At 41.1% G+C, this 24,847-nt stretch overlaps 1 protein-coding gene across 12 annotated transcripts in view; it reads left to right on the top strand.

The window, feature by feature from the left end:
* tjp1a (tight junction protein 1a) overlaps positions 1 to 24,847 on the top strand; it is a 193,187-nt gene that overhangs the window by 20,549 nt on the left and 147,791 nt on the right. For all 12 annotated transcript variants that reach the window (XM_061670482.1, XM_061670488.1, XM_061670485.1 and 9 more), the window contains exon 2: positions 13,488 to 13,701. In XM_061670482.1, the coding sequence (XP_061526466.1) occupies positions 13,488 to 13,701 (214 nt within the window). The remainder of the gene's footprint in view (positions 1 to 13,487; positions 13,702 to 24,847) is intronic.

The raw sequence follows: 24,847 nt of genomic DNA on the forward strand, positions 1-24,847 counted from the left end.
CCCACTTTCACTTATATTGGCAGAAGCTCCCTCCCCTTTCAAGGAGCCGAACAATAAAAGAGCTTCAAGGGAGGTCAGAAAGGTCGTCTGAATCAAGCAGGATGTGTCATTCCTTCCTAGTCACCACGTGTCTGCAACAGTGGAAGTGAGGCCCGTGAGCAGAATGATGCATGTTGAACCCATCACTTCAGGCTGAAGAGTCTGACATTACGAAGCACTCAGAGCCATACACTGACAGTGTCCCTCTGTCCTTTGTCTCTTTGCATTATAGTCGTTATCCTTATTCCTCACTGTGTCTTCATTTCGCCTTGCAGCCTCATGCTCTCTCATGCTTTATTCACCTGTCTCCTTTTGTTTCGTCTTTGTTGTCTTAGTGCTCAAACTTTTGCTTTTGGCTGGTGAGCGTGTAAAGTCGAACAGAATGAACTACTTCAGTGGAGCTATTTTTGGTGCATGGCCATCACATTATGGCCTGGATGATATTAACAAACACATCTCATTAGTATAGTACAGTTTCAAAGCCAATTCAGGAGTGCGGAAGAAACCTCACACGTATTGTGTGTGTGTGTGTGTGTGTGTGTGTGTGTCCTACTCGGTATATGACACACTGGCATTGTCCCTGTAGTCCTTACTAAAGTAAAGTGCTCTCCATGCGTACATCTGTCATAATAAATTGAGTTAGCTCATAAGTCTAAAAAGCAATGACCCCAGGTACTCCCCTAATTCATCACCGTTATCTCGCAGTGAGCTGGCTCTTAAAGAGACAACTATGAGCTATAGAAACCTTAAATACAGCATTCATTGCCCTTCTAGGGATTGGTAGAAAACGTGATCTGAAAGCCCAGAATTAGAGTTTAATTTGATATGAGACAGCAGGAGCTCGGAATGTAAGGAAAACCTGCTGTCGATGAAAATAGATTGCCCTTGAGCATGACGTCAACACCCTCAACACTGTTTGTGTGCCCCTTCACAACACACACTCTGTCATCTCTCCTTGCATTCTTGCATATACAGTGTTCCCTCGCCACTTCGCGCTTCACGTTTTGCGGCTTCAGCGCTTCCCGGGTTTTTCCAAAATATTTATTACAAAAATAATAATAATAACATAAAAATACAGCCATATCGGGAGGCATATTGCGGAAAGACGCGTTGTTTCAAGTTGATGCGCGCGTCCTGCATGCCAAACAAAGAGATGAGTTGACTCAGAGGCTTTACTTTACCTGTACTGTACGGGCACTCATACAAGGCGTGTGATTGGTTCCCAGCTCGACATCGACCAATGAGAGCACGAGTGGATTTATCCCGTGAGCTGATTGGCTGCGCATCATCGCAGCCTCACCCAGCATCTTCCCTTGTTGTGTCTCGCCAGTCTCGTCCACGCTGTTGTGTTCGCAATAACCTTTTTTGTTTAAGTGCTAATTTTTTTGATTAGTTAAGCAAGCCCTTACAATGCCTGTGACCCTGCGAAAGCTTCCTCCGGGGCGCCCAAGGGGAAGAAGAAGATCATGACCATCAGCGAAAAAGTGAAACTTTTAGATTTGATCAAAGAGGGCAGAAGTTATACATGAATGAATCTACAGTGCGGTACATCAAGAAAGAGAAAGCAAACATCCGCAAAACTGCTTCAATAAGGAAGCGAAATGTGTGGTAACTCCGCGTAATAAGATCCATCCATCCATTTTCTGAGCCGCTTCTCCTCACTAGGGTCGCGGGCGTGCTGGAGCCTATCCCAGCTATTATCGGGCAGGAGGCGGGGTACACCCTGAACTGGTTGCCAGCCAATCGCAGGGCACATACAAACAAACAACCATTCGTACTCACATTCACACCTACGGGCAATTTAGAGTTGTCAATTAACCTACCACTCATGTTTTTGGGATGTGGGAAAACTGGAGTGCCCGGAGAAAACCCACCCAGGCACAGGGAGAACATGCAAACTCCACACAGGCGGGGCCGGGTATTGAACCCCGGTCCTCAGAACTGTGAGGCAGACGCTCTAACCAGTCGTCCACCGTGCCGCTGCGTAATAAGATAATTTTGAAAATGGAAGTTGCATTGGCATTGTGGATTGCTGATTGCAGGGAAAAGACAGTGAGTTTGGACACTAATATTATCAGGACAAAGGCCAAAGCTCTCTACGACCAAATTTTGCCCGATGACGACAGAGGCTGAAGAAGGTGCTGACGAACCTCAAGCCAGTACTAGCGCTGCCAGGAGTCATTCGCCTCCTCGAGGATGAGGCTTGTCAGCCAGCAAAGGCTGGTTCGAAAAATTAAAAAAATGATACGGCCTCAGAAGCGTGCCTCTGTATGGTCTGTATTCGCCTCTCTCAGAAGGCAATGTTGATGAATGTTAATTACTGTATAATATATGTTAATTACTGTGTACCATTTTATAATTAAAGATTCAAGCAAATCCTACTTCACGGATTTTCACCTTTCGCGGGGGGGGGGGGGGGGGGGGGGGGGGGTTTGGTCCCCATTAACCGCAAAAACGAGAGAACACTGTATGTGGTCTGTGTAGTGTAATGTATGCAAAACAATAAATCCATCCATCCATTTTCTATACACCTTATCTTCATTTGGTTTGCAGGTGAGTGCAGCCTTTCCCAGCCCGCTTTGAGAAAGGGGAGCAGGGGGTACACCCTGGACTACTTGCTAGGCAATTGCAGGGCACATGTTGACAGTAAAAATTCAAATTACATTTCCCCTCAGGGACGACATTTTTTAAAATAATTAATTAAACATATTTGTCTTTGTTTTCAGACATGCACACTTTTTCTTATTTCATTTCCTATATTTTACAGCAATCATATTTTTGTGTAGACTATACTTCATTTATCATGATTGCAATGCTATTTGACAAATTACATGTGCACATTTCTGTGATTTTGGGTAATTGATGAAGTCTGCTACTGACCTGTTTAATCCTGGGCAGGAGGGACATACTCTATTTTGGGCCAAAGTCTCATGCAACATTTATGACCTACTTTTCACGACTGTCAATGTTTTCTTGTTATTTCCATATTTTTGTACTTCAAGACGTGTGCTTTGTTGTTTTCACTGAAGAGGTTGCTTTGGGGACACAGTGAGTGCGCTACAGCCTTTTTGTGAGTGTCTGCCTTTTTCTCTAGCAATAAAAAAAAGTGTTATTAACTTGTAACTGCACTGACATGACTCAATATATCGCCCCAAAAACCAGGAGCATCACTCATGATAAATAATTCAGCGGCCACCCGCAAATAAGCACGCGTGTTTTACTTTTATCTGTCACTCTCAATGGCACTATTAGGGCTCTCATGCATAATGAAGATCCAAGAGAAAAGAAAAAAGAAATTGTGGGCAATATTAGACACATTAGTTACAATAAGCTGATATTTGTCCCTTTTTTCTGTCAGATTTCTTTTAATGACAAATCTTCTGACTATCCTGTATATATAATGTCAATAATCTTGTTCAAAAAGTGTCAAATGCAAAACTCCATCTTTATGCAGATGATGGCATTGTGTACTGCTGTGCTGCATCTCTTGCACAAGCTGTTGAAAATTTGCAAAATGTGATCATTCAAACGGCACTGTGCATTATGGTTGTACTCTGTTTCAAATACCTGGACATACTGATTGACGACTCCCTCAATTTTAAATCACATGTACTGTGTCTTGTGAAAAGACTGAGGATAAAAGTGTTTTTATTATTTTAAAAAAGATGTGTTTTTCTTTTAATGTAAAATAAATAAATAAATAAAAATGGGTTGTTGCTGCAACATTTTTACCTGTTTTAGATTGTGGTGATTTGTTGTACATGTATGCCTCTGCACAGTGTCTCCATCTGCTTGATATTGTCTACCATTTATCTTTTGAAGTTCATTACAAATTGTAAAGCTCGGTCTCACCGTTGTGAGTTGTATTCTCAGATTGGATGGCCTGTGTTGGAGACCTGCAGGCTCACTCACTGGTACACCTTTATTTATGAGGCAATTATTGGTCTGCGTTGCACCTATCTCTGTCTTTTTATCAGGCAGAAAAATACCGGCCATAATTTGTTGCATTCTCAGGACCTCTTTATGCTCTCTGTCCCAAAAGCTCAGACAGAAGTTGGGAGAAGGGCATTTGGGTACTCTGCACCCTCAGCCTAAAATCTGTTGCAGAATGTTTTTAAATCTATAATGAAAGAAATGGAAGCAGTTTCTGCAAAATGTCAATGTTTTGCTCAGCTGTTTGAACAATTGTTTTGTAGGTATGACCCCTAAAAGAATTTTGAGTCATTCAGAATTTTCTTTACATAGCTTGCATTGATAAGTTTGTTCTTAGAACCTTCTCTCAGCTAATATTATTACCGTGTATCCATTTAAAGAAAATAAAAGCACATTTATTTATTTCATACACAAGGTAACTCAATGTGCTTTACATAATTAAAAGCATTTAAAAACAAAGAAAAAAAACAGCTAAGAAGCATTTAAACAAAATAAATGAATAAATAAAAAGTACAATTAAAACAGCGTACAGTGCAAGAAATATCATTTAAAAGTGAAAATGCTTTAAAAAGCATGATAAAAAAAAGTTTTTAACTTGAACTTAATTCCATATGTGTGCAGCATAATAGCTAAATACTGCTTCACCATGTTTGCTTTGGACTCGGTACTCCACTATTTGACCTGAGTCTCTCGATCTCAGAGCCCTACTGGGTTTATATTCCATGAGCATTTCTTTCATGTATTCAAGAACTAAACCAATTTATCTGACATAAACTGATTTATTAGACCAGTAGCAGACCTTTCAAATTTATTCTAACGCTGACTGGGAGGCAGTATAAAGACTTTAGTATTGGAGTAATATGCTCTGACTTCTCTATTCTGGCCAGAACCCGAGCTGCAGCATTTTGAATGAGCTGCAGCTGTTTAATGCTCTTTTTGGGGAGTCCAGTCAGAAGACCATTACAATAGTCAAGTCTACTTGAGATAAAAGAATGGATGACCTTCACTCTGGATATGTTCTTCAGATGGCCGGAGGAAGTTTTAGTAATTGATTTGATATGACTGTTGAAATTCAGGTCAGAATCTATCAGAACACCAAGGTTTCTGACTTGGTCTTTGTTTTTTAAAGAGAGCGACTCTAGGTATTTACTAACAGCAATCCTCTTTTCGTTATTGCCAAAAACAATTATCTCAGTTTTGCTGTGGTTTAATTGAAGAAGATTTTGGCTCATCCAGTTATTTATCTGTTTTAGACAGTGACACAACACCACAATTGAACTGCAGTCATCTGGAGAAACTGCTAGATATAACTGTGTGTCATCTGCATAGCTATGATAGTAAAATAGTTAAAGTTCTGAAGAATTTGACCCAAGGGTAGCATATAAAGGTTGAACAGGAGGGGTCCAAGAACTGGCCCTTGAGGGACTCCATAGGTCATTGCCATTCGATGAGATTGAACACTTCCAATTGTTACAAAATAACTAATTTCTTCCAGATAGGACCTGAACCATTTAAGGACTGTTCCATTTAGCCCTACCCACGTTTCCCACTGGTGAGGGATGCTGTCAAGCTGAAGAAGGAGTAATATCGGGCCTTTTTGGCCTGTGGTACTCCTGAGGCGTCTGATGGATACCGGCTGGCCAAGCGGAATGCAGCTTTGGTGGTCGCTGAAGCAAAAACTCGGGTATGGGAGGAGTTTGGTGAGGCCATGGTCCACCATCCGGCGTCTCGGGAGAGGAAAGCAGTGCACCACCAAGACTGTGTATAGTGGGGATGGGGCGCTGTTGACCTCGACGTTGTGAGTCGGTGGGGGAGAATACTTCGAAGACCTCAATTCCACCGACACGCCTTCCCATAAGGAAGCAGAGTCTGGGTTCCGTGTCTGCCCGTGTCTGCCCGTGTCTGCGAGGGTTTTCTCCGGGCACTCCAGTTTCCTCCCACATCCCAAAGACATGCATGTTAATTGAATAACTCTAAATTGTCCCATAGGTGTGAATGTGAGTGAGAATGGTTGTTTGTTTGTATGTGCCTTGCGATTGGCTGGCAACCAGTTCAGGGTGTACCCCGCCTCCTGCCCGATGATAGCTGGGATAGGCTCCAGCATGCCCGCGACCCTAGTGAAGATAAGCGGTACAGAAAATGGATGGATCGATATGAAACACATTGATGTGAAGTCAACGGATGGAATCTGTTTGTGTTGAAAGCTTTATTCCATTGGGATCCATGGAGGTTATGGCTATTATTCCAGTGCGCCACACCAGAAGGGGACGCAGCATATGCAGACAGAGCTGGCGACCAGTTCAGGGTGTCTCGCCCAAAGATAGCTGGGATAGGTTCCAGCACGCCCGCGACCCCAGTGAGAAGAAGTGGCTCAGAAAATGGATGGATAGATTTCTTTGACAAACTTTCTGTCCCTTGTAATTACAGTGATGAAAAATGCCTGATCTCCATTGGGGTATGACTTATTCTGGAAACGACCCAGCAGATATTCGTCAGATTTGCAGATAAGATTCTTCATGGGTGGAGGATGGGCCCTTCGCATCTTAGTGGACGGGCGAGGGAAGATGGGAGGAAGATCTTGGCGTGGTGTGCGTTGGATTCCAATATTGACAATCGTCTTCATCCTGTTCATCACACCTAGCAGAGAATTTAGGCTGGTAAAGAGTGAGTTTTGTGTTGGGCTTTGCGCCATTGGGGCAGGGAGGGGTGTGGGAGATTCAACGTGCTGGCTCATCTCATTTGTCATTCGCTCCTCAGATTGTTTGGATGACCCTGATGAATCAGTCTGCGCCTCGTGTGGCCTTATCTCTTGTTCCTCCGATTGCTTGGTAACAACTGCATCTTTTTGTCATTCAGCCATGTCAACAAGGCCAATGTTTTCCTTTCGGGCCGCTGAATGACATACACAGTAAAAAAATAATAAGAAGAATATAATAACCATTAACTTAACCCCTTGTCTATTTAGACAGAAACTGTATGCCTTGTAAAGATGTCTGCACTCCCAAAAAACGCAGAAATTGTCAATGAAACTCACAGATTTTGCAGTCCACACTTCTTTGAGACACGACCATTGGGAGAGGTCCACTTATGAAAACCTCAGCATCCAAAACATTGCACGTTTGTTGGGAGATCAATAAAATCTGGCTTCAGTACCTCTGATTGCTACTTCACAAGATCCAGGGCCCCAGTGTGTATACTGACAGATTTCACAGTTTGGTGCTCATTAGTGATCTCCAGCATTTTTTTTAGAGATATCAGACACCATGTCATTGGTAAAACACAGTACTTTGGTGTTCTTCTCACTGCAAAAACGTTTCACATCCTTGGCAGCTCCATCACCAACTATTAACGTTTGGGGTGCCATTTTTTTCTTCTTGTAGTTGTAGTCTTGTAGTTTAGTTTCATACCTTTCAGTGGTGGTGGGGGGTGAGCATTCTTGGCCAGGGTCAAATCTATTTGTTAAGTCTGATCTCAATGTTTTGCATTGACTCGCGTCCTCTTTTCTTGCCCTTCGCTGTAGCACTTACTTACCACAGGCACTTACTCTGGGTTGAAGAAGCAATGCAGGCCAGCCTCTGCTAGTGTTGTGTCCTCCCTTTTAGATGTTGCCCCATATCTTTGGGCTTTGCTCCCAGTAAATTCCAGGGAGAACTGCTGAATGATCTATTAGCATTTCCACAGTCCACATCCGTCCTCTTTGTTGAGTTAAGTGGCTGTCTGTGAGCACACTTCTGCTCACCATTTTGAGACATTGGTAGAGTGGTTTCATTCCCTGACTGTCCAATTACATCCACATACACTTCAATACAGTCCATGATAGTCCTCAGTCGAATAGAGAGGCATCTTGTTGCTGGTCTCGTTGCCAATAGAAGGCCTGTGCTAATGAGCAGGCGACGTTCACGCGTAAGGGGGTATCAAAAAACAAATATTGGCATATGGCAACAACTGACTGCAGCTACCAAAAAAGTACAGTTTAAAAATATCCAGGAGGCGCTTCTTCCAATTTCCTTGGAAGAAGAAAAACAAGCTTATCAGCAGGAAAAAAAATTCAAACAGAGGCAAAGCAAGCAGAGCGAGCAGGAAAGCGTCTGCACTTTACGAGAGCGAGAGCCAGCTTGCTTCCTGCAAGGTCTGACTGTACTTTGTGATTGGCTGGCTTTTTAGTTGCTACATATCAATTATCATACGCGGCAGACTGGTTATGCTGTCGCCGCTTTAGTTGTCATAGCTACCTGAGAACAGTTATTTTAGTGAGTAACAACTGTGTAAGTTCTGAGTGGATTTGTTGATCAACATTAAACATTTGTAATATTGTTTACTGTAGCTTTGTGGCAACAAATATCCAGAATTTTGTCAAAAAGTGAGGATGTCTCAAATTAAATGTGAGCCTTTAAAGAGAGCATTTGATTGCATGTAAACTGTCGTATAATTTCATGGACAAAGCAATTTCTTTTTAAGGGCCAAATATTGAACTTTAAGAATTTGATTAGTTGGCTTCTGGAAGTAGATATGACAAAGCATATGATGAATGTAAATTAAATGTCTTTTAGCGACTGCCTTTTTGGGGGGTATATACAGCATTTGTATATACAGTAGAACCCCTTAGTCCAACCCCTCAGTCCAAGCTTAAAGGTGAATCGTGCTCTTAGTCAACTGTGGTACTAGTCACTGTTTAACAACAGCACTAGTAATCCATCCATCCATCCATCCATCTATTCAAAGACATCTTCTGAAATTCATCCCTTCACAAGTGATAAAGGAAAACACGTGACATTGTTGGAACAAGCGATTCTCTGCATGTCGCAGGGTCCGACATTAATGGTGGCCCGGGACCACTATTTCGCTGTATCGGCCAACCGCTTATGTATCGGCATTAGCCTGCTTGGGCCAGTACAAATTTCTAAGTCACCGCAAATTTTCTCCTGCCAAAAAAGGCCCAAAACTGCATTTTCAGTGTCGATCTGAAATTCTGTTATCACCGAAACATCCTGTTTAAGACAGGATGTTGTGATGACACAAGGAGGAACCGCGACCAGCAGACTGGATAAACGGGCACACATTCGAGTTAGCCTCAAGACGATGGCCAAACCGAAGCTAATGCCGCTAGCCTCATACAACAGCTCGTACTTCGCAGCCTTTAGAATGTTATTCTGCCCTCCCTGAGCGTGCTTTAAGCCATTTACTGACACCCCAGTTGGAGTTTACGGAAAAAGTACGCACACAACAAAAATAATTACCCTCATTTTAGATTTAAATACAAGACACACATAGTTTTCGAAATCGCCATCTTAATGCTAAGAGTCAAAAACCCTATTGATGGACGAGCTAATATTGGCATTTGGTCACGGGAGGGATTTACCTTCAAATAACGAATAGTCACACGCAAACGCCGTAGTAACACATGCAGACAGGTAATATAATAACACTCACAGGCATATATTATTCCTAATCTGTGAAAGATTAGTTTATGAACGTTATATCGCAATGTTTTTCTGCTCTTTTTTTTTAGCATCCAGTAAACGAGTAGTATGCATGCATCGCACCACACTGCCCCTAAGAGGCCAACGCCCAAACAGCAGAAGCAGCAGATACAGTCATTGATTGTATAAAAAGACACTCTTTTTCCTGAGTGTGACATGAAATCAAAGTCTGATTTGGTGCTGCTACAAAAAAGGACAAACTCCGACTGCAACGGACAATCAAAACTGCTGAAAGGATTGTCGGTACCCCCCTACCCACCATTGAGGACTTGCACGCTGCCAGAACTAAGACAAGGGCGTGCAAAATCCTCTCGGACCCTCCGCACCCCGGTCACCAGCTCTTCCAGCTCCTTCCCTCAGGTAGGCGCTACCGATCAATGCAAACTAGAACTAGTAGACATTCCAACAGCTTCTTCCCTCTTGCGATCAATTTCTTAAACACCTGACCTACAACTCCATTACAACATGCTGGCAATTTTTTGACTTGAGTTCGTTGTCACATTTCTGTGGGGCCAATTATGTATTACTCATGCACTCACTGTAGTTGTCTCGCCATGCTGCACTATTTGCATATACTGGCCACTCATGCCAGAGTAGCATCTGCTCCATTTGCACACTGATTGAGGAGTATCTGTAACATTTGCACAACCAACATTGTCCCAGATTATCGCACTACTCGTCACTTTAAACCGCATACACTCCTTGAAGTCTCAGCGCCCTTTGCACAATGGACTATTGCACCGGACTATTGCAATATTAGTCATTCGAACTGCTAGAGGACTCTGCATCTTTTTGCACAATTGTCAAAAAATAATAATAATAATGTACCGGCATTACCAGATAGCTAGCAACCTTTTACTGCTCAGTGACTGTTTTTTTTTTTTTTTGTCAATGTCTTTCTGTCTCCAAAGTGTTCTGTAAATTGACTGTCTGTTGTCGTACTAGAGCGGCTCCAACTACCGGAGACAAATTCCTTGTGTGTTTTTTGGACATACTTGGCAAATAAAGATGATTCTGATCTTTTTCTGTTTTAGGTCAATTAGGATTACCAAAATGATTTCTATTTGCTAAATTCTGGAATAATGAGAGGATTTTTTTTTTTTTTTAGACAACCATCATAGATAAAGACAATACAGTCATGGTTAAAAGCATTGGCACGTTTTTAGCCATCAATGTATTTATTATTCTTTATTGTTTTAATTACCCATTTCTAGTATTTTAATTTATAATTATTTTACTTGTTGCTAATTTATTTTTGGTAGTTGAATAAATACAAAGTGTTGAAATAAATGAATAATTGTGTTTATTAATCATGATTTCAATATCAATAAAAATAATCGTGATTATTATTTTTATCCATATTCCCCCAGTTCTTGTGTAGCGTTCACACTGTGCAGGTGCGCAAGAGCTGTGAAGCAAACCGAAACAAACATGTCAGATAATATAGCCAATAGCACTCATCATAAATAAATTGAAAATTTTACAGCTAATCCATACGATTATTATCGGCAGTTATCGGTACATCTCACTCACGGATTATTGGTACTGGAATCGGCAGCATAAAACCCTGATCGGAGCACCCTGAATTATACTTATTGTGCATAACCTCAAGACACAAGATAAAGCATTGTTGGAATGTGAATGCTAAGTAAATATTTTAATAATTTTTTACTGATTTATTCTTTTAAGCATTATTCTTAATTTGTGCAATTGCAATGCCTTGATTTTAGTGGGGTTAATACAGAGTCATCACCATGAATGCAATTGTACGAATAATTTATTAAAGGGTCATAAACGACGCTAAATCCGAAATAATTACTAAAACTTAATATATTACAGTTACATCATGAATATACGGGGCCAGTACAAGTACTGACAGGGCCACCACAACTTGACTCAAAAAGACACCGATGTTGTCAGCATTTAGCTTCTTTGTTTGGAGTTGTTGAAACAACAACAGAGCAAAGAATTCAATTAGGCTAGATGTTTCCTGCTTTTTTTACCCATGGTATGCTGTCAATATTTGCCATGATCAGAATGACCAACATTATAGACAAATCACTCCTCACAAGTATTGCCTGTGGAACCAAAAAGCCCAATCAGCTCTTGTCCACAATGATTTAACAAACACAGTGACGAACAATAATGCTAGCTGACATTTTCACGCACTACCACATAGCTTTTAATTTATAAAATCATTAGATCCATTTTACTTTACTAAAGCATTATGAATATTTGATTTACCACTCGTATTGGAGCATCCCTTCTTGTTACCAAAGCCACAGGGTTGTGCACTAACAAGAGCGCATTCTCAACCTCCATTAGCCTCGGTCAAAACACTGTCATATGTGTGCATTGAGACAAACTCAACTCATCCACCTCTTTTTCAATGCATAATTGACTTGCTTCCCTTCATTCTCAACTGTCTTTTTTAAGGCAGCACAGTGCCCTTGTAGTGAGCACATCCGCCTCACAGTTCTGAGGTTCAGGGTTCGGATCTTGGAGTTTGCATGTTCTCCCTGTTCTTAATGGCTGGATTTTCTGTGGGTACTCCCACATTCTACAAACATGCACTCGGTTAATTTAAGATTCTAAATTTTCCATATTGGTGAATGTGCTGCCCCCACAAGATGCCGCCCTGGGCAGCTACCCATATCACCCATATCAGAAACCGCCACTGCCAACCTGTCTCGGCTGTAGGAAAGCGATTATTTGATTTACTATACTATTTTCATCAGCATTAACCAGTGTGGCAGTTCACCCTTGCTATCAACAATGTATTTTTAACATTTTGAACTGCTGCTTACTGGATATGTTCTTTTACTGAAGAACTGCCTGAGTGTCTCTGTATTTACTTGACCTTTTGTTATATCGCTAACTGCATGTGTTTTGCGCAGTCATAGACGCTGACTGGCTGCCAGGCAATTCCTCTTTGGTCCTTTTTTTCCAACTCAGTGTTTCATACTTTTGTTTAGATATTTTTACTTATCCATCACAGTAAATATCTATGGTATTTTTATGATATATTTTTGGATTTACAAGCATAGGAAATGGATTACTGTGAACAAAAAAAATCTAGAATCATTTGTTTGGCTGGAACTAGTCCATAGCATGTGCATATTTAGCACTTTAAAGACAAAAAGAAAAAAAGAAAAGTCCTTACGGGTTCAAAAAAAAATCTCTGTTCACATAAAAGTGTATTTTAAGAGCTTGAAAATACAACTAGTGGCACTATAATGATTAACCTACTGTATCTTTGTAATCACAGCATTTTTGCTACAGCTCTTGGATTGGATATCATTTGATTTAAAGGGTCATAATGTGCAGCTGGTGTATGTGGACTAATAGTGAAGCTGCATTACTCCTGATATTACAGTTGCATGTAAAATTAGAAAAAAATGTCAATCGGAGACAGGTTTGAAAAAAATTTAATAACTCAGAGTGGCCGTCCAAACTTCACACGAGTCACCCAGTTTCTATTTACCTAACAATGGTTTGCATGCAGAGTAAAGGCCAAAAGAACAGTGTAAAAATGTTGACTTTATTTTTCACAGCAACACCAGCTTTCGTATATGTATATGAAGCTTTGTGGCCGAATAATAGAAGTGGGTACTCCATACCTTGTATCCATCTGCAGGCTACTCAGCTAACATTCAGTCCAATTACTCACACTTGCTTGACTCTCACTACACCCAACAGGAGAGAATGTCCTTTAAAAGGCATCAAGTTGTCTTACTTTGATCCCCCAGGTATCTTTAGGTTTTTCTCTTGAATATGCATCAGTTACTGCTGGCAAGCAGTGTGCACTGAAGATTCAGATAAATTGTGGTATTAAAAATTGTATTGAATCTGGGGTGACATTGATGTGGTTGCATGAGGTTGTTAAGTCTGGAAGCTTCAGATTTGTGTGAGGCATACCCAGTTCTGTTCTGGGTTTGTCTCTACACTATTGATTTGACGCTGGGATGGCAGACAAAAAAATTTCAACATGGCAGAAAACACCATCAACATCGTTGTTCTCGCTGTGTCTTGCAGGGTAACGCCATCAGATGGAGAGACGTCCCCCTCTGGTGCTCCCGAATCTTCAGATGGGCCTATTGGTGCTACTGGGGGTGCTGGTGCTATGGCCATGCCTGCCACGTCCACGCTATCCCTGCCCATGAGCCAGGGAAAACCTTCCTTACGTCGAATCAAAGGCCGCATTCACCGCAGTAAGAGCCTAGACAGCATTGATCTGCTTGACTCCAATGTAAGTGGGAATGCACAAGCTCGTTCATGAATTGGGGGAAAGCTCATTTGTTCTGGAACAGAGATACACACTTTTCAGAGTTGTATTATAGGATTTAAAATATATGAAGAAAATAGCACTGTATGTACTGTGAAAAAGCCAGCTCCTTTTTGTTGTGAGGCTGCTCTGCTAAATATGGCACAGGGTGTCTTGAACATGTCCTAGGTGCAAAAAAAATTTCTCTCAAGGCATTCTGTAGCGAATTGCATTGCCTAGTGTCAGAAGGCTTAGTTGCTGTTCCATCGGACTATTCTGACTGTAGTGATTCCCTCAAAAGCTCATTTTTTTCCAGGCAAGTGAAAGAGTGGAGGAGTTTTTGTGGTTCAAGTCTTATGCATCTCATGCCTGCAGCTTTCAGTTATACTGAACTCGTATTCAATCATCATTTTGTTTCTTCACTTTCAGTTTTTTGAACGTGGGCGTTTATTAACTCATTTTATTAAGCAAAGAACTCATACATACTGTATATGATCTGAAATCTATGACCATCTTTCAAATCACATGAGTTTCTTGAATGCAGTGCAAGCTTTATGTGACTGTTGTCACATAAATTCCAATTAAAGGGATAGTTTGAAGTTTGAAGTTTTCAAACCACTGGCCGGATTTGAATGTAGCCTCACTTTACAAATCCACCCCTTCCCCCACCCCCGAGTCTCTAATCAAAGCTGTGCCAAACATTGCCATTCATAATAGCATGCAATTATGAAAGTGCGTACTTGTGATAAATAGTCACAGAGAACACTGTCCAGCTTCAACAAAATTCATACGATGCTGCCAGCCAATTTACGGTTCAGTGTCTTGCACTTCAATAGAAGACAGTCGGAGCCGGGATTCGAACAGCTGACCCTTCAGCCACTGGATTACCCGCACCACCAACTGATCCATACCCGTCCCAGTGTTACAATGACACTAAATGTTATTGGTTCGTAGTTGGTGGTTTTTTTACTCAAAACGAGGTGATAAACTTACCTGTCGAGCAGAAATGCTGCTGATTCTGCATCGCTTCTGAATCCTCAACTGCTTGAATTCCTTTGCTCTGCTAGTCTTACGTCTAGTTGTTAGCAAACGAGGGATGGGCATTTGTTTCCAGAGGTGGATTTTCCAAGTTACAGCAAAGCTCCTGAAGCTGTAGCTAACAGGTCAGTGCGAGGCTGCGAGGGTGTGCCATTGTATAAGTGTGCCTGCGAGTCCACGGCAGATGATCGCCACCTCGTCAGTCACACCTTCTGTCTCTGATTGGTTCTTCTTACTCAGGGGTGATGGTTTCTGAAAAAACAAATTAGAGTACAAGAGGGGGCCAGAGAGAGATGATTTTTTTTTTCACAGGTAATTTCCTAATGTACTACTGTCAGGTTTGTACTGACAGTTTTACAGGCTTTTTCTTCATCTGCAAACTTTCCATTTAATTGTAACACATACATTTTAAAAATATGTTTGATGGTCCCGGTAGCTCTTCTGCAACTGTAAAATTAAAATAAAGGGAAACATGCAATTATTTTGCTCAATCTTGTCATCCCTCATATGTGTGTGCACTGCCGTGCAGTACTCTGGATCATATGCACCAGGTCCAGCTCTGATAGTGCTAGCCAGTCTGCCAGACTACCATGCAATGAAAAGCGTAGGCTATGGTCACTGAATCATAGCTTTAACATGGCAAACCTATTAAAATTAAAATGTCTTTTTTCTCCACTCAACTGATTTTTCATCTACACGCGTTACAGCCACACACACACGACACAATGACCTTTGGTTATGCAATGTTTCTTAGGCTTAGAGATGAGCACACAACACATTCCATATGCCTCTCTCTATGACTGCCTTATTCTCATAAAAAGTATTAATCTAATATTTGATTGGATAAGCTGCTTGATGCTAAAAGGCCTGACCAACTTTGGGATCGCCCATTGAGCTCCACTCTCTCCACCAGTCAATTCATGCCTACATTTGCATGTGTGTTTGTGTGTTTCTGTGAGCAGCTGTTTTGGGAAAGCCACCAACGATTTATGGCCAAAAAACCATGCCAAACTATGACTAATGCAAGCTTGTCAAGGCTGTTTCTGGTGGCACTGGACCACAGTGGACACTAGGATACTGATAAATCTTTCTCCTGCACAGCTCTGAATGTTTCTGCACCACTGCTATTCTCAACCCTCGGCAGATGTATCCCTTTATAAAGATTCACAATGTGATGTCCTTCCTCTTTGTGTTGGCAGTTTTGTGTGTGTGTGTGTGTGTGTGTGTGTATGTGCGTGTGCAAATGTGTGTACGTGTGCGTGCTGGCTTGCTGCGTGCTCAGTAGTGTTTCTTTTTTTGGAGCCGCCTGGTTGTCAGTGCAGGGAGTGTCAGACTTGTTGTGACCATGTTTAAGAGGAAGCATTTGCAGTCCGCGCGGGTTAATGCAAGCTCACGTTCAATGATGTGAAGGAGAGTTGAAGGTGGTGGTAGTTGTACGGTGGAGGGGAATTGGGTGACAAGTCAAGAACCCTCTTAGATGATACAGCACTGCCACCCCAAGTGATGTAATACTTTTTTTCCACATCATGGAGGGTTGCACGACTTCAGAATTTTTTTTATTGAACAATAATGTGATGAAAGACAAGTCGACATCAACTAGTCGCTGATGATGTCATTGATAATTTTTCAGTACAGCACTAGAAATCCTCATTGTGCAGTAGTAAAGTCTACTACTCAACTATTATGCACAACCCCTAGCACACACACGCTGTGCAGATTTGTCTTTTTCTGATTTTAAGATAGCTAAAAATAGCTTAGATATTTTTTCCAAAGCGGTACGTGATAAGCGGTCCAGAACATGGTTGGATGGATGAGTCGTCCCCTTCTGGCCATAAGAAAAATGTCGGTTGGTAGGAACTTTGAGGAGGCTTCACTGATTCAATTTGGATGCTACCTCTATTTCATTACAGTTGCACAATGTGTAAAATGGCTTATGCATAACTAATTTCCTCAATCTTACTAACACGGAACAGAAGACTATCACCATTAATTCAGTTAAACTGACTTCAGGAGCCTACTTACTTTGAATGTTTTGAAGATAGTATTGACAAGGTGTCATTTTGTTGAACAGATTGATGTATGCAAATAGAAATTGTGTACCTACATTATCCATTGAACTATTTAAATTATCCATCCATTCTCTGAGCCGCTTATCCTCACAAGGGTCGCGGGAGTGCTGGAGCCTATTATCCCAGCTATCTTCGGGCAGGAGGCGGGGTACACCCTGAACTGGTTGCCAGCCAATCGCAGCTGTTTAAATTAGATTAGATACATTAGATTTTGTTTAAATGAAAGCAATGGTCTTATGCCATTGTGAGCCATTTTGTTTCACTTTGCTGCCTATCTTCACGCGCTAAAAGCTACACAAACAGAATATTTGTCGCTCATAAGTACACATTCATCATAGGAAGTCATTGTTACATGCACATAAACAGTGCCGTAAAAAAGACCCCATTGGCCCCCTTCTCAAATTCTTAGATTTTTGCATTGTTTCCCCATTTTAATGTTTAAGATCATCAAATAAATGTAAATATCAGACAAATATAACCCAAGTGAACTTAAAATGCTGTTTTTAAATGGTGATTTCATTTTTTAAGAAAAAAAAACAAAAAACTATTCAGTTACCTGGCCGTGTGTGAAAAGGTAATGGCACCCTAAGCCTAACAACTGGTTGAGCCATCCTCAGCAGCAAAAACTGAAATCAAGCGTTTTCTATAACTGGTAATGAGTCTTTTCCATCTCTGTGGAGATATTTTGGCCCACTCTTTCTTGCAGAATTGTTTGAATTTAGCAAAAATTTAGGGTTTTCGAGCATGAAAGGCGTTTTTAAGGTCATGCCACTGCATTTCAATTGGATTAAAGTCTGGACTTTGACTAGGCCATTCCGAAACCTTCATTTTGTTTTTTTCAGCCATTCAGAAGCTGACTTGCGTTATCCTGCTGCAGAACCCAAGTGCGCTTCAACTTGATCTCACAAACTGATGGCTGAACATTCTGCTTCAGGATTTGCTTTTAAAGAGCAAAATTCATGGTTCCATCAATCACAGCAAGTTGTCTAGGTCCTGAAGGAGAAAAGCACCCCAAGACCATTACACTACCACTACCATGTATGACTGTTGGTAAGATGTTTTTTTCTCTGAAATGCTGTGCTACATTTATACCAGATGTAACAAGACACACACCTTCCAAAAAGATCAACTTTCATCTCGTCAGTCCATATAATATTCTCCCAAAAGTCCTGGGAAGCATTCAGATGTTTATTATTATTTTTTTTTTTTGCAAAAGTAAAACAAGTCTTTATGTTCTTTTGGATCTGCCTTGGAACTCTGCAATGGATGCCATTTTTGCCCAATCTCTTCCTTATTGTTGTGTCCTGAACCCCAACGTTAACTGAGGCAAGGGAGGCCTGCAGTTCTTTAGAAGTTGCCCTGAGTTCCCTTGTGGCTTCCTGGATCAATTATTGCTGTTCTCCTGGGGTAATCTTTGTAGGCCAGCCACTTCTGGGAAGGGTCACCACTGTTCCATGTTTTCTCCATGTGAGCATAATGGCTCTTCCTATGATTCGCTGGAATCCTAAAGCTTTAGAAATGGCTTTTGTAACCCTTTTAAGACTGACAGATGTCAATTACTTTATTTCTCAAATGAACCCCAACGTTAACTGAGGCAAGGGAGGCCTGCAGTTCTTTAGAAGTTGCCATGAGTTCCCTTGTGGCTTCCTGGATCAATTATTGCTGTTCTCCTGGGGTAATCTTTGTAGGCCAGCCACTTCTGGGAAGGGTCACCACTGTTCCATGTTTTCTCCATGTGAGCATAATGGCTCTTCCTATGATTCGCTGGAATCCTAAAGCTTTAGAAATGGCTTTTGTAACCCTTTTAAGACTGACAGATGTCAATTACTTTATTTCTCAAATGAACCCCAACGTTAACTGAGGCAAGGGAGGCCTGCAGTTCTTTAGAAGTTGCCCTGAGTTCCCTTGTGGCTTCCTGGATCAATTATTGCTGTTCTCCTGGGGTAATCTTTGTAGGCCAGCCACTTCTGGGAAGGGTCACCACTGTTCCATGTTTTCTCCATGTGAGCATAATGGCTCTTCCTATGATTCGCTGGAATCCTAAAGCTTTAGAAATGGCTTTTGTAACCCTTTTAAGACTGACAGATGTCAATTACTTTATTTCTCAAATGAACCCCAACGTTAACTGAGGCAAGGGAGGCCTGCAGTTCTTTAGAAGTTGCCCTGAGTTCCCTTGTGGCTTCCTGGATCAATTATTGCTGTTCTCCTGGGGTAATCTTTGTAGGCCAGCCACTTCTGGGAAGGGTCACCACTGTTCCATGTTTTCTCCATGTGAGCATAATGGCTCTTCCTATGATTCGCTGGAATCCTAAAGCTTTAGAAATGGCTTTTGTAACCCTTTTAAGACTGACAGATGTCAATTACTTTATTTCTCAAATGAACCCCAACGTTAACTGAGGCAAGGGAGGCCTGCAGTTCTTTAGAAGTTGCCCTGAGTTCCCTTGTGGCTTCCTGGATCAATTATTGCTGTTCTCCTGGGGTAATCTTTGTAGGCCAGCCACTTCTGGGAAGGGTCACCACTGTTCCATGTTTTCTCCATGTGAGCATAATGGCTCTTCCTATGATTCGCTGGAATCCTAAAGCTTTAGAAATGGCTTTTGTAACCCTTTTAAGACTGACAGATGTCAATTACTTTATTTCTCAAATGTTCCGGAATTTCTTTGGCTCGTGTCATTTCGTTTAATTTTTTAGATCTTTTGTCTGACTTGATTTTGTCGGGACAGATTCTGTTTAAGTGATTTCTTGATTGAATCAGGTCTGGAAGTAATCGGGCTTGGGTGTGATCAGTGAAAATATACCTAAAATTGCGGTTAGCCACAATTAATTCATGATTTAACATCCATCCATCCATCCATCTTACTTTTTCACATAGGACCAGGTAACTAGTTTTTTTCCTTAATAAATGAAATCACCATTTTAAAAAAGCATTTAAGTTTACTTGGGTCATATTTGTCTGAAATTTTAATTTGTTTGATGATCTTAAACATTTAGGTGGGGAAATGCAAAAAGGAGGCCAATACTTTTTCAAGGCACTGAAAGCAAAATGTTTTCACATCGTGTTTTCGTTGTCTGAAAACCTGGACACGTTTAGAGGGACAAAGAAGTTGCTCCTTCTACGAACTGTGCTGCAAAGGGGCTGTAGAATCAACGCAAGACTGTGTGCGCACGTGCACACTCACACACACAAAGTCTCCGTGTATCTGTTACAGGCACTCGAGACCAGTACTAAAATTACCCTGAAAAGTGTAATATAAAACTAAGCTATTACGGTTCCTTCTGGCAAGTTCTTTATAACTTTGGATTATTTTGTCACTTTGTAACCTTTAAAAGTTCAGAGAATGGATAAAATATATCTTTTTCACACATCTCAATCAGCTGAAAATCACATGATCGACACCGATTTTCGATCACGTGATCTATTTATATTTCCTATAGCCACAATTGCTGCTGAAGATTATATTTATTTATTATATGGCGGCACGGTGAGCGACCGGTTAGCACATCTGCCTCACAGTTCTGGGGACCGGGGTTCAAATCCCGGCCCCGCCAGTGTGGAGTTTGCATGTTCTCCCCGTGCCTGGGTGGGCGAAGATAGCTGGTATAGGCTACAGCAGCCCGCGAACCCTAGTGAGGATAAGCGGTAAAGAAAATGGATGGATGGATGGATGGATGGATGGATGGACAGATCTTAAACAAAGTAAGGAAAATATGCAAAAAATATAAGAATTTGAGAAGGGGGCCAAAGGTTTTTCACAGCACCACGAGTCCACATTCACACACGGACCTCCCCGACAATTTCTCTTGAACATTTCAAAACATAAAACTTATACATTCAACATAAAGTGATGTCTGTGAGATGGTCTACATTTACGAGGCTAAAGCGACTGTATCTCATCATTTGTTATGTGTGGTGTGTTTTAGTGAAATACAGTATTGTAAAACAATTTCTTGAAGGTATATGTAACATACAAAGCTGTACATACATATCACCAGTGACAATTAAATAGAAATTTCTAGATACTATGAAATTATGCTGTGCAGCATGATGCCCTCGTGGTTAGCACGTGTTCAGGGTTCAAGTCTTGGCTTTGGGCTTTTGCATGGAGTTTGCATTTTTCCCTGTAATTTTTTGGGTTTTCTCCAGGTACTCCAACCTCCTCACACATTCCAAAGAGCTCATTGAAATGTATTTATACAGCATATTTAAAAACAACTGGGTTGACCAACGTTAAGGTTGGTCAACCCAGTTGTTTTTAAGGTCTGAGAAGGTTCATTTAAAACACAGGCTATAAAAACTAGCATTGCAGAAGATAAAAACAATAAAATCAATAACTCTGTGAATACAATTGTAAAAAAATAAATGAATAAAACACAAAGCTAGCAACTCTTATGCATGATCAGGGAACGTCAAGAAAAGTGAGTTTTTAGAAATAATTTATAAAATGCCAGAGTGGGGGAAAGTCTATTGTAGGGGGGCAGTTGATTCCACAACTTTGTGAGCCACTACCGCAAAGGCTTTGTCTCCCCTGTGTTTCAACCGTGACCTGGAAATGATCAAGTGAGATTTATCGGTACACCTCACTGAACGGAACAGAGCACAGGTTTGGAAAATATCAATGAGGGAGGATGAAGCAAGACAATTAAGAGTTTCACATATAGTTCAAAAGTAAAATGTATTCTAAAAAAAAATGGGAGCCAGTGCAAGGAAGCTAGAACAGGCATTATGTGCTCTAATAGAACAGGTATAATTTACTCTCTCCTGCGTATGCCAGTCAGCAAATGTGTAGCGTCATTCTGCATTTGCTACAGCTATGAGAGGGCAGCCTGGCTAACACCAACACACAGAGCATTACAATAGTCTAACCTGGCTGAGATAAAAGCATCACCTCAGTTAAAAGCCATAACCCAAAGAAACCAGATTATACTACATAATCCGCAAAGGTTGAATCAAGGCAACTGGACTGTTGCCGATTGTTGAAGACGTTTCACCTTTAATCCAAAAGGCTTCTTCAGTTCTAAAATTCTAGGTGCGTAGTCTCCCTATTTATGCCTCAGTGGGTGTGTTCCTTGGGGGTGGTCAATAATTGGTTGTTGTTGTTGCCCGGTATGGCTTTCCAGAGTCGTTCTTGAGAGCTGTTTTGCAGCGGCAGATAAGTATGCAGGATGGCCCTTTCGCCAAGAGATGCCATGCTTTTTAATAAACTCACACAGTTAGAGCAGTTACAAAGAAAATAAAATGGGCCCAAGAATGAGACCTTTGGGCACTCATGTAAAAGGGGAGCAGATGATGAATACAATTCACCAATAGAAGCATAAAAACTTTTTCGGGATGAGTAAGACCGGAACCACTCCAGGGCTGTTACCACTTATCCCCTTGTAATTCTTCAAGCGAAAGACGAGGATATAATCGTCAACCGTGTCAAGGTCTGCTGAGAGAGCTAAAAGAAGATCAGCTGTGTTTCCAGTGTCTGTAGCGAAGAGCAGGTAATCAACATTTTCTAAAAGAGCAGAGTCTGTGCTGTGGAGGGGTTTAGAGTCACACTTGAAGCCCTCAAGGACATGATTTACATTTTTTTTTCCTTTTTTAAAAAAGATTGAAGTTGCCCAAGGACAACTCTTTCCATTATTTTCGAGGAAAAAAAGGAAATTTAGAAAGGAGTCTAAAATTGTTAAAATGAGAAGTGTCCAGGGCATTTAGTTTGTTAGTTAGTTTTTTTTTGTGTTTAATTGTTTGTGGTACCAGGAGCTTCAGCTGTTAAAAACAGGTATTGGTACAACACAATGGATCCCCGAGTAGCAGATGAAATGAGACGGTTGAGGAGGAATGTTGAGAAATAATTAAGTTTTACTGTTTTACTCTAATTTGTTTTTTGACCAGATTTTTGATAGGCGATATCACACAAAAACATTCCCCAAAAGGCCATTTTTTTCCCAAAACAAAAAACATCCGGAACCCATCATCGGATTTTCAGAAATCTTGCTGCGTTGTACTCAGGTTGAAGTGGCCGTTCCATCCACACTCAGCATTTTGACAGACTGCCATTTTTGGCAAATCTTGTCACGTTGATGATTTGATTATTTTTTAGCAAAAGAGGGAAAGGTTATGGCTGTTTACTACATTTTAATCATGTGCAACCGAAAATTAAGTCATTTTTTTTGTGCACAGGTGATGGAATCCAATCTGATTAGATAGGTCTTTTTTCCCAACCTTTATTGGGCCAAGGCAAATATTTTACATCGGAAACATTCTCACAGCACACAACCAAACAAACATCTCACAACAAGTGGAAGTGAAAGTGAAATTGGATAATTTCCTGTTGTACACATGATGACCTCTCATGCAGGGTGCCACAGCACAGTGATTGGGAATCACTGGGATAGGGGATGCATCAGAATCAAATGACGGCATCCTCTCATGACACAATTTCCTCTTCAGTGAGATCTTACGGTGTAAAAAGTTGGATATTTTAGAACCGGTAAGTGTTACTGCTAAAAATATAATGGCTTATCTGTCTTAAACAATTTAACATTTTGTTTTTTGAATGAGTTTGAATCAAGTGAGGAACGGAGATTTGGGTTGACACATTGAGATTAATTTGAGCACATTTTCCTCACAGTGTCTATTTTTTGTTCTGGCATAGAATTTGTTTTCCCTACTCTGTCCTCCCTCTGATGTACAAACCATTTCATACTCTGATTTGAATACTGCAGACCTTCAGTTGGCACGCCTCACTGAAGACAAGTCAGATTTGGAGAAGGAGTAATCAGACTTCACAGTTTTATCTTACAGGACTATCCTTCAGCTTCAAACAAAGCCTCAAGATACCCTGACAATTCCTTTCCGAAGTCAACTTCCCTTCTTCCTGTCTTTTCATCTCCTTACATGAACATCTCAACAACAGAGCAAATAGAACACAGTGAACAAGACATGTCCCATGCTGTTGTTTTCCACAAAGATGATATGAGACAGTGTGACTACCCGCCAAATGTATGTCTTCTTGTCCATATAGAATACAGAAGATTGAGTCTAAAAAAAGCTTTAGTATCTATGCCATCTCGCTGAGCTTGCAGCACGATTAGCCGCTTGGAACATGTTACCCAGGTACATTAGCTTGCTTTCTCCTACCTTTCAGTAACCCACCACAAGTAGTTTATGGGTGTACTGTAAGTCTGAGGCATGAATAATAGATTGAAGAAATTATCTACCGTACTTCATAATGGAGTCTTTTCTTTCTTTTACTTGCAGCTGTAGTAAAAGAGCACTGCGGAGGCTGTGAGGAGAGACTGAGAAGTCTAAAATTTAGTGAAATCATCAGAGATTTTAGATGGTAATTATTGAATACAAACTCTTTTATTTGACATCTAATACACCCTGTGTGCCAGTATGTGCGTCACTGCGGACCAGAGAGATTTGTTCCTAACGGAAAATTAGGATGTGTGTTTGAGGATGTTCCTATCAACAGGGAAGTCTACTTTTCCGAGAGCATCCTTCGCTGACATAGTTTGATATTGTTCATGCTTTGGGCCCCAAACATTGTCGAGGTTTACTTGGTATTCAAATAAGGTAAACAAGTAAAGTGTTACCTTAGCCGATATGCAGTGTACCAAATACACAGGCCTCTCGTTCCAGGTCGCTGGGATTCTCTGAGAAGTCAGACCAATCATGCAAAACATTCATCAACTAAAAAAAAAATAAATAAAATTATGATGTTAAGGAATGTCATTGATGGGGTAGTGGTACACTCGCCTGACTTTGGTGCGGGCAGCGTGGGTCCAGTTCCCACTCAGTGACGGCGCGAATGGTTGTCCGCGTCTGACTGGCGACCAGTTCAGGGTGTCGTCCGCCTTTCGCCCGAAATCAGCTGGGATAGGCTCCAGCGCCCCGCGGCCCTAACCAGGATAAGCAGTGTTGAAAATGGATGGATGTTAAGGACTGCAAGGAAATAATGATAATTTCACATCTCAATTATGAAATAATAATGTGCTTAATTTTTTCCCCTAAAACAGAACATTTGGTAGTTACC

Source organism: Phycodurus eques, chromosome 2 (assembly GCF_024500275.1).
Source record: "Phycodurus eques isolate BA_2022a chromosome 2, UOR_Pequ_1.1, whole genome shotgun sequence".
Lineage (NCBI taxonomy): Eukaryota > Metazoa > Chordata > Actinopteri > Syngnathiformes > Syngnathidae > Phycodurus > Phycodurus eques.